The sequence below is a fragment of the Homalodisca vitripennis genome, chromosome 6 (genome assembly GCF_021130785.1).
Source record: "Homalodisca vitripennis isolate AUS2020 chromosome 6, UT_GWSS_2.1, whole genome shotgun sequence".
NCBI lineage: Eukaryota > Metazoa > Arthropoda > Insecta > Hemiptera > Cicadellidae > Homalodisca > Homalodisca vitripennis.
The window spans coordinates 133,256,816-133,272,527 of record NC_060212.1 but is presented as its reverse complement, the minus strand read 5'-3'; the positions used below and the strand labels follow the sequence as shown (position 1 = coordinate 133,272,527).

The 15,712-nt window shown below is 33.3% G+C and overlaps 1 protein-coding gene across 9 annotated transcripts in view; it reads right to left on the bottom strand.

Moving 5' to 3' along the window:
• LOC124364927 (tensin-1-like) overlaps window positions 1–15,712 on the bottom strand; it is a 565,111-nt gene that overhangs the window by 91,048 nt on the left and 458,351 nt on the right. For all 9 annotated transcript variants that reach the window (XM_046820745.1, XM_046820750.1, XM_046820752.1 and 6 more), the window contains 2 exons: window positions 15,168–15,331; window positions 12,010–12,189 (listed from right to left, as the gene is read on the bottom strand). In XM_046820745.1, the coding sequence (XP_046676701.1) occupies window positions 12,010–12,189; window positions 15,168–15,331 (344 nt within the window). The remainder of the gene's footprint in view (window positions 1–12,009; window positions 12,190–15,167; window positions 15,332–15,712) is intronic.

The window sequence follows — 15,712 nt, the reverse complement described above, 5'->3', positions numbered from 1 at the left end:
TTTCAAATCAATCAAATCAAATCAAAATGCCTTTATTTACAAGCGTTTCTCAGTACATACACTGTTTTGCAGAACAACTCAAGTCATTTAATGGCCTTAAATACTAAATAACAAAGACTTGTGATTAAAACTAAAAGGAACTACATTGGATTATACTAAATACTAAAACTTATACACTAACAACTTAAATACGTTATTTATCAACACATATGTAGTCCTTAAGTTTTAATTTAAAAGAATTGCAACTGTATTGCTTAAGGCTAAGGGGGAGGTTATTGTACAATTTAGGGCCGAAATACGAAAAACTTTTCCTCCCGACTTCATGCCTGACTTTTCGGAAGTCAAGAAGGTAGCCATGGCGGGTACTGCGCTGCGAGACCCCTTCCCGGAACAACAACCGCTCGCTAAGGTACTGCGGTTCCTGGTGTGATAGGACCTTGTGGACCAATGAGCAAGTCAACATCTTTAAACCTACATTTAACGTTGAGGATGGAACTTATATTGGTCCCTTATTATAATATTGAAAAGCAATATTATTCGACACCAAGGCTGTCTTCGTCAGACACTTTACACAACTACACTTCACCTTACACTTTTGTCACAAACAAAATTAATACTGTACACTATTTAAAATACATAAGTTACATTTACTTTATCCATTTATTATTGGTACTATCGGCAATAGGGAAATAAAACACAAGCGCTTTGATAACTACAATGTCGCGTAACAGGCTTTGCTGAGGTTGCATTTACACACAAATCTATTTCTCATTTCATTCTAGAGATGTCCTGCGCATAGATAAAAGGCGGACAATCGTAAAAGAATTTTTACATCCTCTCTGGTAGGCAAAAGGGTAACTGTGTCAGCCTACTGAGTCATAGCAGAAAAGAAGTCTCACACATAGCTTAAATTCAACAGTTCAAGCCTTTCTCGAGATATCTTGCCACAACATACAGCCCCATTTTTGTTCATTAAATTACATTTCATAGCAATGTTTAAATAATACAGTTAAATAAATAAGGACTTTATTTTGGAGCGGTTTTCAACAATAATTGCTGGTTTACAAAACGACTCATGTCTTATTATAGTTCTTAAAAAATTAAAAGCTTATTTTACAGTTATTAATAAATAAAACATAATATTAGACATACAGTTATATATGGCTATATCACCTTGTATTGTACATTAAATACTTGTATATATTTTCTTTGTATTTCGTTTCAGATACACCCTGGCCTGTTACGCTGGAGGACAGTTCATTATATAATTTGGGAGCAAAGTACGCAAATCGCTTTCTTTCAAATTCACGGCGAACGCGAGGCATCTCCAACACTTGATCCTGTCTAGTACTGCGAGATCGGACTTGAGACCTGCTTTTTTCGTTTTTCTCTCAGATATCCCGGCCTGCCAGTGGTCAGGATTCTGTAAACCAGGCATGAGGAGCGCAGGGTACAAGTATCAGCTACAGTCAACAAACCCAGCGATCGTCGAGCCTCCGAAACATGGTCAAACCTTCTTAAACCACATACATACCTTACACACATATTTTGGACCCTCTGTAATTTTTCTAAATCTCCTTTAGACACAATGTTGCCATAGACAGGGAGGCAATAATCGATCACAGAGAGCACAAGAGCCCGGACAAGGCGAAGCCTGGTCTCTCTAGGAAACATGTGCCTATGTTTGTATAGCATTCTCAGTCGACCAAGTGTTCGCCGACAAACAGCACTTACATGACCAGATAGTGTGAGGCCACTATCAAGCATGAGGCCCAAGAGCTTTGAGGATTCACACTCCTTCAGTCTGACACTGCCAAGCAACACCTCACCCACTGTCTCCGAACCCACATTGGAAGGAATCGACAACACACTACACTTTTCCTTGTTCAGTTTAATCCCATGCCTCTCAGACCAATCATGGACAATGCTTAAGTCAGCATTCAAAATGGAAACTGCTGAGTCAGCTCTTCCGGCTTCATATGAAACACACAGTTGAGCATCATCGGCGTATGAGCAGTTCAGGCTAAGGAGGGTACTAAAACGCAAGTGTGCGCTGAAATAAAATTTTGTCAACGAGTTTTAATTGACTATCCACACTTTTTACTACTACTCTATGAATAAGGTCACATGTTAAAATCTCAAATGATTGAATTAAATTTGTTTACAAATTTATTTATTCTGCTTTATCTCGTTGTAATTGTGGTTACTCATAATAAAAATGTAAAAATATTCACTAACGCTCAGCCAAATTTATACATGTAACAGTGTTATCGGAGAAGGAATAAATCCTAAACTAATGGTTACAAAATAATTACCTTATTTATAGTTCTTGGTTGAAACCTTAAAAAATCTCTAGTCCAGTTGTTAGATTTTCTTGATAAAATATTTTGAAATTTGCGCTTAATAAGATTTAGAATCTCATGGCAGGTGTTTTAATTTTTGTTTGAATCTAATGAATGGTTCAATAAAGTTTCTTGTTATCTGAATTTTACTGTTAATAAGACTGGTTCCCAAAACAAAGATGACATTAGAAAATAAAGTCTCCTGAAAATGACAAATTACAATATGTATGAGTTGTAAAACAGCCTCACTATTAAAATCTTATTTTGATACAAATTAAATAACATTTTCGTCAACAAATTTTAATTCAAATACGATTTTAAGAAATAAGCAAATATAAGCAATATTGAAATGTCCCCAGTTTTATACGTGCATTTATTCAAACGTACTACTAATTTTACTAGTGATATATATATTACTAAATATTAATCTAACTTGTATTCTTTTAATGTGATAAATAAATACATTTATAGAGTAAAACTGTAGCCCAAAATAAAAAAGGATAATAAATAACTAGAGCCATACAATCAATAAATGAAGCACTTTTATAAAGCAACGCAATAAACGCATAATCATCAACGCTTATTAACATGAAGTCTCAATAATGATACTTCAATTTATTACCATATTTACTGCGCTAATTGGTTTTCATTAGGCACCATGATAGTACGCTGACTCAATCACTTCACTAATGATACTTCCGCCTTCGTCTCTAAATATCACAGTGTCCGTCCGTCTATCGGTCGCAGCGTCCAGGCTGTCGTAATTATTTTTGTTTATGTACGTTGGCAACACTGATGACGCCTGCGATGGCAAGGTGCCTATTGTTCGGAGATCACCGTCTCATTTCTGTCTTTGTGGTGTCCAAAACTACTTGATATTGTTTCAATTTAATGTGCTTGTCCAATGACTCACGAAAATAGACTCGGTTTCAAGGCCCGAACCCTGAATGAATCATCTGCTGCTTCTTATATCAACGTGAACACAGAAGCAAAATCTATATTTTGTGGCAAGTGATCTGTTTGAATTTTATACCTAGTTGCCGCTTTCATTTTAGGTAATCAAAGCGTATGGCGACTTTGTTTTGACAATAGATATTTTTGAAAGAATTGGCATTGGTTTTGGTAGATCATGGATACGTGTTACAACGCTAAAACGTAGAATTAGCACACAATAAAATAAAAAAAAACCACATTTATGAATACTCTAAAATCAAATTCAAGAACAAGTTTCGTCACTTTGTGTTGTAACTTGTGCAGTATGTAGCAGCCCTTGCAAAGTTTCCTTTTAGTGGTCATCATCACCATGGTTTTTATTTTTATTATAAAAAGACATAGGGTTTTTTTTATTGAGATCGAAAGAGAAATGCCCCTTAAGAATGAAATAGATCGTCAGCCAGCAACTGTTTTAGTGGAGATCGAAATGGGAGGGCATGAAAAAGGTAACAAATTTAATGAAAGTTACAGATTTATATTTATGACTTCTTCTCAACCACAACTTTACAGACGCAAATTAATATACTAAAGGCTCTAATATTATGGACCGGTTAGCAGTCAAAGTGTTCACATAACAATGCATTCCGGCAAATAATTATCCTATGATTTGATGTAATATATATTATAATATTATCGAAAGTCAATTATAGTTATTATTCTTGTAAGGATAGCATATCCTATACGGATTTCAATCCAGGCCCTAAGTCACGGTGAATTAAAACGAACATCTAAGCTGTTTAGGTAAAAAAGCTTCTACATGATTTTGCTTCTAGTTGGATATAAGAAATCTTTAAATTAAACTACACGTATTTAAAACATTTTGAATATTTGTTTTTTATACTTATAATCTAAGAGAATACCTTCATGAAAATAAAGATTTCAAAGGGGGCCTGAATGATATTTTTGTGTGGGTGACCTTCTTCCTTTCCACTTGCTGCCCGTACTACCCTTGGATGACGTTGAACACTAAATGTACTAATCCCTCTATAGCCTGGCAATAGGTTAGAATTTGAATTCTTTAGCTATCTACCATTACAGCTGAAGTCGGCATTTCTATGGGTTCTTGCCACAACACTGTATTTGTATTACTCATTTGGTAACACAAGCCAAAAACCAACCTACAATGCTAAACTTGGTCATTTAATTAATCTTTAGCCTACAACCTATCTTTTACGATAAGAAAACTACTTAGTATTTCGTCGTCTGAAGAATAAACTTTCAGACGAATTAAAATAACAGGTGTTTATTTGCCATGAGGCAGTCAAACACTTGAGGGTAGTAATGGACTTCAATGAAAACAATCGAAGACAACATTTTATCTTGAGGAGGTAAGTGTGACATGAAACACGAATAGACGCGAGTGCATTCCTAGGATAGTTTCCTTTGAAGCCTGTTGGCAGAAGAGTCCGACCGTCTCTCAACCTTGCCATCCAGTTTGTTCCGCCGGATGTTAGCCCTACAGTTTCCGCTCTGTTCGTCCACAATTTGTCAATCCTTTAAACAGTAATATTATTGCATTCTGTGCATTCCACAGCAGATTGGCTCCTAGGAATGTCTCACCGTAGGTACAATCGGTTAAATCTTGGCAACACTGACTTAAATTCTTTTTTGTTTAAAAATCGCATTTATTCGATCTGTTTCCCAGTGCAAAATGTTCTTTTCGGTAAATTATTCTTCTATTTCTATCAAAGTGTATTTTCGAAATACGAAATCAATGGTTTATTTTCTAAAATATTCCGATTTATATAGGTTTCATGTGATATACAACGGGGTTTAAGTAATTATGGTAAGTAACACGCCAGTTCTATTGTGGGAGAAATATTCATATACTCCGCAATATGTCAATCGTCAGCAATGGTGAGTGAGTATGGGAGAACTCTGCTGCAGTTTGGATGACTGTAGAAGCAAACGCCAGGTAACCAGTCGGCGGGAAAATTGGCAAGACTCATAAACGAAATTAATGGGCACACCTGATCGAGCACAGGGTTGGCAAGACTGCTGATGAGTCAGACAGTGCTGCTGCCAAGCGGAGGGGATTCGCTACACTGTATATTCGTACTATGTATATTAGTTGACTGAGTCAGGATTTCATAATATTTTTCTCATTTGACACCACACACCACACTCATCTCCGAGAGATTCCTTGTGCCAAAGAAGGTTTTTATTTAATCAATAAAATAGGTACCCAGACTCTGGTTCATAATCAGTTAGTCCATATACTGTAGTACTTGTAGAGGGTTGATAATGACCTATGGGCTTATATAGGAGCAATATTGTACTATCACATTAACACAAATATACACCCAAAATCTGAAGGTAATGAAAGTAGTTATGCAACAACCTACTGTTGTACTAGTAGAGGGGTAATTACTAATTTCTTGGGCTAATAAAGATCTAGATAAAAATTATCTCATATGATATGTGATGGAATTTCCACTGAAGGCATCAGCTAAATGTTAAATTAACACCTATACAACTACTTTCATTTTAAATAATAATTATATTAACTAGTTCTTAAAATTTATGTTTGTGTAATAAGAGACAATGCAGCAAGTGCTTTAATTGGTTTTCTGATTAAAAGATAGGAAGAGTAAATAGCTTGAAAAATAGTATTTAAACCAGTATTCTTTTACTTCTAGTGATATTTCTTTAAAGTTTTTTTTCCAATTATGTGACATGATATCTAATCCTTAGGTATCTCTTGTAAATAATATCTAGGCAAAACATCTAACTTATTTCTAAAGGTTAAGAATTTTTGGTTAAACCTCTTTATGAAAGAGATTACAAACATGACTGTAACAACTGTAGGCCTAATCCAGGATCTTAGATTTCATAGATTAAAAGGCCATTTTATCAGTTAATTTGGTGTAGTCAGAGGTAAGTTTAGATTGATACTGAAACTCTTCTCAGTGTTCAAGAACTTGAATTTGGCAGTTCAGTAGTCCAACTTTTCCTTCATCTACTGTAATCTAGGTCTTTACTGAGGTTGTTCAGCTGCATTGGTGTGATTAGTCTAAATTTTCTTTTATCTAAAGAAATCTAGTATTAACACCTTCACTGCGACACAAGACATGTTAGAACACGCAGAACAGTAGTAATGTGCATCAACCACAGTCAACATGTTAATCATGATATTTTACTATAGTAGTTCAGGTGTATTGGTGCAACAGTCTACATTTTCTTGGATCTAAAAACTCCAGGACTAATAATGATACTTTAAGGTGTAAGTCCAGCTGAATTGGTATAATATATTAATTTATTTTAAATTTGTCAATATAAAGTGGTGAAAATCACAGTTGTATGAAATGGATGTATATAATTTGATGTACACTGAATTCAATGCTATTTATGAAAAAAATTTAAGTCCTTGTGATGAATATTATGGCTAAATTTATTATCTTTTAATATTTATAGATTCATTGTTTGGAGCTATGAATATAGGAGAACTAAGAAGTTTGCCTTTTCGTTATAAAAGCCCACAATTACAGAAATTTTCACGGACCCTGATAGATTTTCACATAAGATTCATTTGAAATATATTGATGTTTTAACTTTTCTCTCAATTTATATAACGAATAGTTACATAAATTATGATTTTGGTTATTACAATCTGCTTCTATTGTATATAAATATTAGAAACTAAAGCTCTTTGTATATTAAAATGGACTTTTATGAGTGCGTTAACTTTTAATTTTAGAAATGTCTATATGTTTAATAGGTTCAACAACTCTCAAAATTTTTATCAGCTTTTTACATGTTATTTGAACGTAAAAGTTTGGTAAATGATTCCCAATAATAAAATTAGTATTCAGTTTCAAGTATAAAGAAGAATAAGGTAGAAAAATGGTTTATGCTTCTTGGTTATCGGCTAAAACTCTAGGTCATCTCAACAAATCAGGTTCCTAAAAACCCTTTTAATTCAACTTGATTACAGTGAATCAATAATTTCCCCAATACATAAAATGTGATATAATAGGAACTATTCCTACAAAAAAAGAAGATGACTGTGAAATTCGTTAGTTTTGGCTGGAACAATGAGAAAGGGGAGTTGATCCTATCCTCACATGCTAAAATTGTTGTCATGGGGATCCACAAACATTGTTCCTTGAAGTAATTAGTTTTATGAGACAAAGTCTTGACATTACTGGATAAGAAATATGCTTTTCATTGGTGTATACTAATATTTTTGTATATCTATTTTTAATTTAAAACATGATTTTTTTTACTAGGATGCAAAAGGTCCTCTTTTGATATTGAGAGGATAACTATTTAAGTACTAATTTATCATTCAATATTTTAAAATGAGTCCATATAATGCACTCGCTAAGCGTATCTCCCCACTTTTGAACTGTGTTTGTCTTTACGGTTGATTTACACACACCAAAAAGACTGAGATGACACCTTTTGGACAAATGTTGCATTGTGGGTAACAAATGGTGCGGGATCAATTAGTTAGCTGCTGTGTGGGTGGTAGTCTGGCCAACACTGGTTCGTTTCACTCCTATCCTAAACTTGTTTGCATTTTATGACAATTTACAAATTGCTCCCGGCTCAAACTAATTTGTTACTCAACGTGACTGCTTTGCTCCTAGCCGCTGCCGGCGTTTTAAAATACACTTCATTACTATAAATTTTCCTTTCATAAGACGTTGCGTGAATAAATCTAGCAGTTTAGGCTAAATCATGGCATCGGTGAAATGTATATGTTGGCCGAGCAGTAATGTTAAGGATATCAGCCAGAAAACATGTGTTCCAGTGGGATGGTGATGAAAGCTTCTGCTCTACCTCTGGCTAAAGATAACAACTTCTTAAGCTGCACATTCTGAAGTGTTTAAAATTTGGATAATTTCTTGAACTGTCAATCTATAAGAGATCACTTAAACCTAACTGTTACAAAAGGAGGAGGGCTTAAAAACATTTTTCAGTAATAAATGAAAGCTGGGAGAAAGAAATTTACTGTACTTCTAAAGTGCACGATCCACTTGTAGTTGTAAATCACCTGTCCATCCAATTATTAAATTTAGTTTAAATGTAGAGGTTAATGGCTTAACAGACTTAACCCAATCCCTGCTTGTACACCAACTGATTTGTCTTCATTAGTCGTGACGAAGACCAAAACAAATAAATCTGTACAAACTCCACGTAACAAATACTCACGCCAAGATTGCCCTCGATTGTCTCCAAGAAGATTAATGGCTTTTGTTCTATAAATAAACACGGCTTTAAGTCTTCTACGAATACTTTTTATTCATAAAAACAAAGTTGCTATTTTTGCAAATATAATGCACAAATTTGAGACTACCATTCATAAATGTTACTATTGTAAGGTGCTTTGTTCTGAAACTTTTTTTAATTCTTACTTCAAAGAATATGACTTCTGATACTGATAAAGTATTAAAATAAATATATAGTTTTGAAAATAAAACAGTGCCTCAATGCCAAAGAAAGATATTATTACGTTTTTCGATAATGTCAGTACAGTAGGTAGTTATCTTGTTACAACTCTGTGAGGTACAAAAAAAGTAAAAAGTTACTAAGCCACTTAAAATTAATTAGGGCAAAAGTAAGGTTCCAATATGATTCATTGGAGAAGGTTGGTTGGAAGAGTAGGATTACATTAATTAAATTTGAAGGACGTAATTCAGATGAAATATTTTGCTCACTGAACACTGTATCAATTCAAAAGTCTATTTATACATCTTCAACGATTAAAAAAAATGTTCAAGTTCCTTTTTAAAGTAAGTCTGCTGTTTAAATATCGTCCAGTTAATAAACAACAGTTAATTTTGGTACCCACTGGTAGACTCCTACATCTTTGTTGTGGGGAGTGGTTGAATAATGTTTTTACTATTGCAATTTTGTGCAGTGGCATAACTAAGGGATGGAAGAGGGGGATAGTAACCACCACCCCCCAAAAAAATAAAAAAAATAAATGTATAACAGCAATTCAGCTTTTGTGAAATACAGTAGTTAAATGTTTTACTTTAAAATAGGCATATCTAATTTATTTAAATTTAGATTTATTCACATTTATTCCATGCCTCTCCCCCCTCCCCCAAGTGTGGTGTGCGCTTCAATCAGTTTCATTCTCCTCCCACCTAAAACCCAAGTCCTAGTTATGCCACTGATTTTGTGTTTACGTTTTTACCTTGTTTGTGACCAGTTATGTAGAAGTGTAATGTTAGACTATGCATCCAGAAGGGCAATGTTTACATTGAAGATGGATAATCAGGGTTTCAGTGGCAGGAATATAGTAACTTTATTTGGTGTAATACTTCAGTGATATCTTGAACTGTAAATTGTTATGGCTCTGTTATTTTAAGATCAGGACCTGAACATCATTGTTGAAGATTTTCTAGAATTTGATAATCTTCTTTAATAATAAGTCTTGATTACATGGTATGATAAATTTAACTGATTACAATGATTGATGAAGGTCCAGTGTAAAATTTATTGATCTTTTGATATTCTACATATGCTTGTCACAGAGATCTCATATACAATACTGTTTACTTTTTTTGTGTTGGATGGAGAGCAGCTGTAATTGAGCTGTAATCTACTCTTCCTGTGCTACCCTAATCATTTACTTTCTCAGATCACTTTAAGCATTTAAATTCTCTGATCACTTAAAGGATTAAATTTTTAACCCTTTTTTGTTTTTTTCTGACTTGTGCTATAATGAGTTCCTAGAAATTTATCTAAAATTATATAGCTGCTATCTAAAAATGTTACAAATTCTTCCAATGGATTTAAGAAAACAACCTATTATGATTATTAGCATTATACTGTAGAACGGCAATCCAGAAAAATTTCAAATACTACCAAAAATCTAAATACATCAAAAGTTAATGCAAATTATTTAACAATTCTAACAATGTACAGATTTCAGTTATAAAATCAGCACCTGTCCATATCAGTAATTTAATTATAGGTACGATCTACTTATTGAAATAATTGAATATTACCTTATATTTAAAATAATTAAACAACGTAGCAAAATTCAACAGCACAGGCAAAATAGCAAATTTAAAATTAGTTTTTTTTATCACAAAAATGTTCTTAAAATTATTTGCAATGTCCAAACTTTTAATAATCAATAAGATTTGAGGTAACAAGAATTGAAACACACATTGCTCATATAAATAATCAATATTCAACCCAATCTTAGTAGTATTACTTAAGAAAATTTCAAATAATGTCTCATATACTTCCAGTGAGAGTAAAAAAATTAATCAAGCCATGGCAAAGTAAAAATTTTCATTTTTGCATTAAAAAATTATTCCTTTTAAAATAAAATATTCACAGCGTAAGTCCAATTAATTTTAATCATTGTTCTGCAGTTTCATTTATTTTTTTTTTTTTTTGAACGGTGAGAAGAACAGTTATTATCTGTTATTGACTGTAAACTTTCTCCAATAAAGGCATCCTATTCTAAAAGCCATAAAATATCATAACTTATTGACGGTTTGCGTAATGGGGACAAAGAAAATGTGCTGAGGCACACATAAAAGTAATATAAATCTTAAGTTCATCATCAGGGGATTGTATAAATGTAGTCTGTGAAGTTCACTGTCCAGCTCATTCCAAGTGAGTTATTGGCATGGTAATAACAACTCATAACATTTGAGGACAATTTATCTGGGGGAAATTAGGGATATAAAATATAGCTGGCTATAAACTCGGTGATTTATATCTTGGGTGGTATTATTATCTTGAATGCCCTAAAAACGAAACTCAGGTTCAACTTTAATTTACAACCAGTGTAAATCTTTTACTGTAATAAGATGCGGGTTGTAAGTATTCCGAGGAGAGCTGCTGTTTTGTAAAAATATTTTTTTTTAACAAATAACTTCAAAATGAATATACAAAAATTATAAAGGTTTCAATACTAATCCAGGAAATACAGAATATTGTGTTGATGAAGTTATGATTTTTTTTTCAAATACGGAGGAAATTATACTTTGTTTAGTATTAAAAAGATGAATGAAAATAATAGTGGATTTCATTGATAATATAAAGAACATCTGACAATCTTAGATACTTGATTACAAAAGTAGTGATGTATGTGTTTACTACAAATTTTGGCTATTTTCATACAGCTTATAGGTTTGTTTTGACCTTGTTAAACAACCATATGAAATGGCTTAATATATTCTTGAATATAAGCAATATAAACACCAATTAAAATACATTCTACCAGCTTCTTCTTATTGGAATATAGCACTTAATTTATAAACAAACACTCCAATAATTATTAAATTTTATTTTTGTGAAGCCTTTCTGTTCAAGGAACACATGATTAGACCCACATAACTGAAATCCCTCATGAAAGGCCTCACAAAAATAAAATTTAATAATTATTGGAGTGTTTGTTTATAAATTAAGTATCAATTAAAATGTATTGGGTAACAAAATATTTCATTACAATATGTTTGTTCATATATATCTTACTATAAGCGCATTTCACAGTGTATATGTGATTGTTACAACTCTATGTGTAATGTTATGAATGAAACTTTGCTGAAAAATATACTTGGTTTTGAGCAGTTTTTGATCGATCGTGAGTTGTTGGATTTTTCTCTTGGCTGAATGGATCTCAAAGAACAAAAAAGGATTCCACAGATGAAAAATTATTTTTTCCTGTAATAGCAAGTGATCTAAGAAGAAGACTTACCATTTATGTCATCGGTGTCTGTGTCCGGCATGAGATTTTCGTAACTATCCCATCTTGTGACGGAGTCAGGCGTCACGTCCACTGGCACAGCAGGAGTGGGGGCTGGGGTAGGGAAGCGAACCCCATCTGGAGTTGCAGAGAAGTGTAATTCCACAGCTCCGTCAAGTGGAAACCTCAAGTCTGGAAAACATGTTACACCATCATAAAGGTAGGTAAATAGTAAATTATGCGAAGTAAGAAATATAATAACTTAGAGGTGCTAATGTGATTGATATCATTACAAAAAAATGTAAATTAGTCCGGAAAAATGGCACACTATTTTTTACAGACATTTAAACAGCGTCACATTTTTAGATACTTGAAGATTAATAACAAGTAAGTTACTAAGCCATATCGACTCTTAAGTTGCTATGGACTAAGAAACACAATTCAATATTTGAACAGCAATATTTTCAAAAATCGCGATGTAAAGCCCCACAGCATAGAATATATAATTATTGTATGATTTCTCCAAGAATTACTTAAGATAAAAGAATCTGTTTTTTATTTTAATGAAATAAAACAGTATAAAAAACTATATGGGCTCTAGAACCTAAGGTCATCCTCCTAGCTTGATGTTGCTACAAAGGTAACCTTGCTATACTGGGTAGTCACTGAAGAGATGCATGTCTTGGTATGGTGTAATACTATAACATTTTAACTTTTAAATTGAAATAAACTTTAATGTTATCTGCTGATACAGAATTGTATAAGTATTAAGTTTTTATATCAACCACCATTTTATGTTGTAAGGCAGTATGTGAAAAATAGACAAAGTTTTTTTGGATATTTTATAGATTTTGATTTTCAAGGAAGAAAGTGGCCATGGAAAGTGACATTTACTCTTCCTCAGTTGTTTCAACTACTTGATAATTTGATGACTTTCTTTCCATGCATATGGGGATTCAAAGCCCAACTAATGCTTCACACATTAAACCAAAAACTGCTGTGCATCCTTTAATGCCTAAAATCAGCAATACTGAAAGCCACAGAGCAGATGTGTAGCACAGAGAGGTGAAAAAAATTCACAATATTCAATGAATGGTTTCAATGTTTTCAGGGCACAAAACTATCATTATGATTAAGTTACGGACTTTGTAGTAGTTGTAGAGTTTAAAAGAAACCCCACTCAAACAAGGCAATGTTGAGTCTTTAACTAATCTTCTTGGAAGCTACAACAGATGATAAATAAAACATATTGATGATGTTGACATGGAAAGAAAATGTTACTTGCATCATCTACTACACAAATGGGATAACATTAATAAACTGTAGTGTGTACACTGCACTTTAGTTGTACAGTTGAAATTTTTTGTTCCTAGTTTTCCCAGAAACACCTCTCCAATCTTATCCAATTAATATCTTAGTTGGTGTAATAACACAAGAAATTATGAGCTGGTGATGATTTCAGACTAATGCTGATCAACACTTTGCACACAATGCAAGAAACCTTTTCTTCAAATTGTCAAGATTAAGAAATTGGATATAATATTGCATCATGTCCACAAAAATTTTAAATAGATCTAGCCTTGGAGCAAGCCCTGTATAAAACTTAATCTGGGACTTCCAAATGGCTGGGCTCAACAACAGAATTGCTCAGCGATCACTCATCCAAGGATCAGTAGCCATCATTGTTGTTTGACTCTGTCATCTCAGCACAAGATACAACTTAAAAGTCCATCTTTAGTTTTCCGAACATTCTTGGGTTATCCTTTATTGGACATCCTTTGATGGTTTAAATTCTTTGAGTGATGACAAATACAGTCTAAATTAAAAAAATACCAAAGAATCTCCTGGTGGATGGGCTTGCCTGTTTCCCTCCACTCTGAATTGCAAAGTTCTATATAGAGGCTGATGTACAACTATGTTTTATAGTATGATACAAATCTGAAACGAGGAGAATTTAAGATAGGTATTGGCTTTATATCTAAATTTATGACTCAACCACATAAATGTAAAGTTACTTTACTAACATACTGAATACAACCCTAATCTCTAAACAAGTTCAATACCGCAGCTTATACTATGAGTTAGTTTCATCACGGAGCCTATGAAATCATTCTATTAACATCCTGGAAAACATAATTGCAGCTTAAAAGCTCAATTGCTTTCCTTATACATGGTGAAATTACGAACTTGATTATTAAGATAAAGTTTGGTTGTAACTGAAGGCATCTACAAAATTAAACATGAGCTCTTCAATAGAGGCTTAGTAATGTAATTTGTGGAATTTATGCTGTTACACTGGTACAAATTCATAAATTTCATAAGGTCAATTGTCTAAACATGATTAACACCTTAGGGCTCTGTACTGAGTGATCTTAAGTATACTAACACTACTGCATATGTATGCACAAAGAAATCTAATGGGGTCAATGTGATAAGCTCAAAATGGAATAGCATGTCCATTGTTTTTACCCATTTAAAAAATTTACTTACAGTGATAGTGGTTTAGAACTTAGTAATACTGCATTGATTATAGCAATTAAAACTAGGGGTATGGGGTTTTATGAACTTTGAAATAGGTGATTAAATGTTTGTCATTTTATTTTTTGTTGCAAAAATATGTGAAGTACGAATACAACATTCCCATTCTAAATGTTTTCTCATGTTCTACGGAATTTCATAGCCTTAGGGAACTGGTCCCTATTATTTGAGGGGAACTGGAATAGGCAACTATTATAACTCTACTAGAGATAAGAGGCATTAAGGTGGAGGTCACAGGGGTCATGATCCATTCCTGAATTTGTTAAAATATAATTTTTTGTTCTTGTTTCGTACAAAATTCAATTTTATGGCTTTAAAAGTGCGCAAGAATGTGTTTTAAGATTTGTGTTATTTTTATTTTCTGGGAGACGGCTCTTGGACCCCCCCCCCCTCATTCCATAACCCCCAAGTTTTGATCCCCTAAACTTCATACTAAATCTGGCCCTGCCAGTGATTAATATTGTGTGGGATAGATTACAGAGATTTACTTGTGAGAACTAAATCATTTCTTTTTCATCCTTTTCATTGCTCTGAACTATTCACTATGAGTTGATGTTTTGACCAATTATTCATAGTTGTAAAGGCCTGAGATGACATTTTTGATAATCTTTCACTAAGAACCATAACCGTACCGTTCCAGGCATTGTCTAACTCCTGCCGCGTGAAGCTCAGGGTGTAGTCAGCCACGGCGCAAGTGTGGAACTGACAGGAAAAGATCAGCTCCCGTGCTGGTAAGATATCCGAGTCGTTGGGCGAACTACTCCGTGAGGGACTGTCCAGGTCAGCAGAGTAGTGCCTGCAGCAAATAACCTAGTTTAGTATTAAACATAATGATTAAGAAATAAATGTGTAAATGAGATGGTATAAAAATTGTAAAATTTAATTTTGTTTCAGGTCTATGAAGGTTTCCTCCATTCATTTTAACAACAGTGATATTTCATTATGTTATCTGTAGAACTCTTAAAATGGCCTTTGTTTAATTATAAAGATTCCTGTTCCATAAAACAAACAGAATATGAACTGTAAACTTTTCAGAGCTGTTTCCATTTAAGAAATGGAGATAATTTCAAAATTGCTTGCAATTTCGACTAATACCACTCCAAAGTACAAATAAACTAACAGCTCTTACCGCTTCTTTAGCAGAATATAGTAAGTGTGTGACAAAACAGAGAGTAGT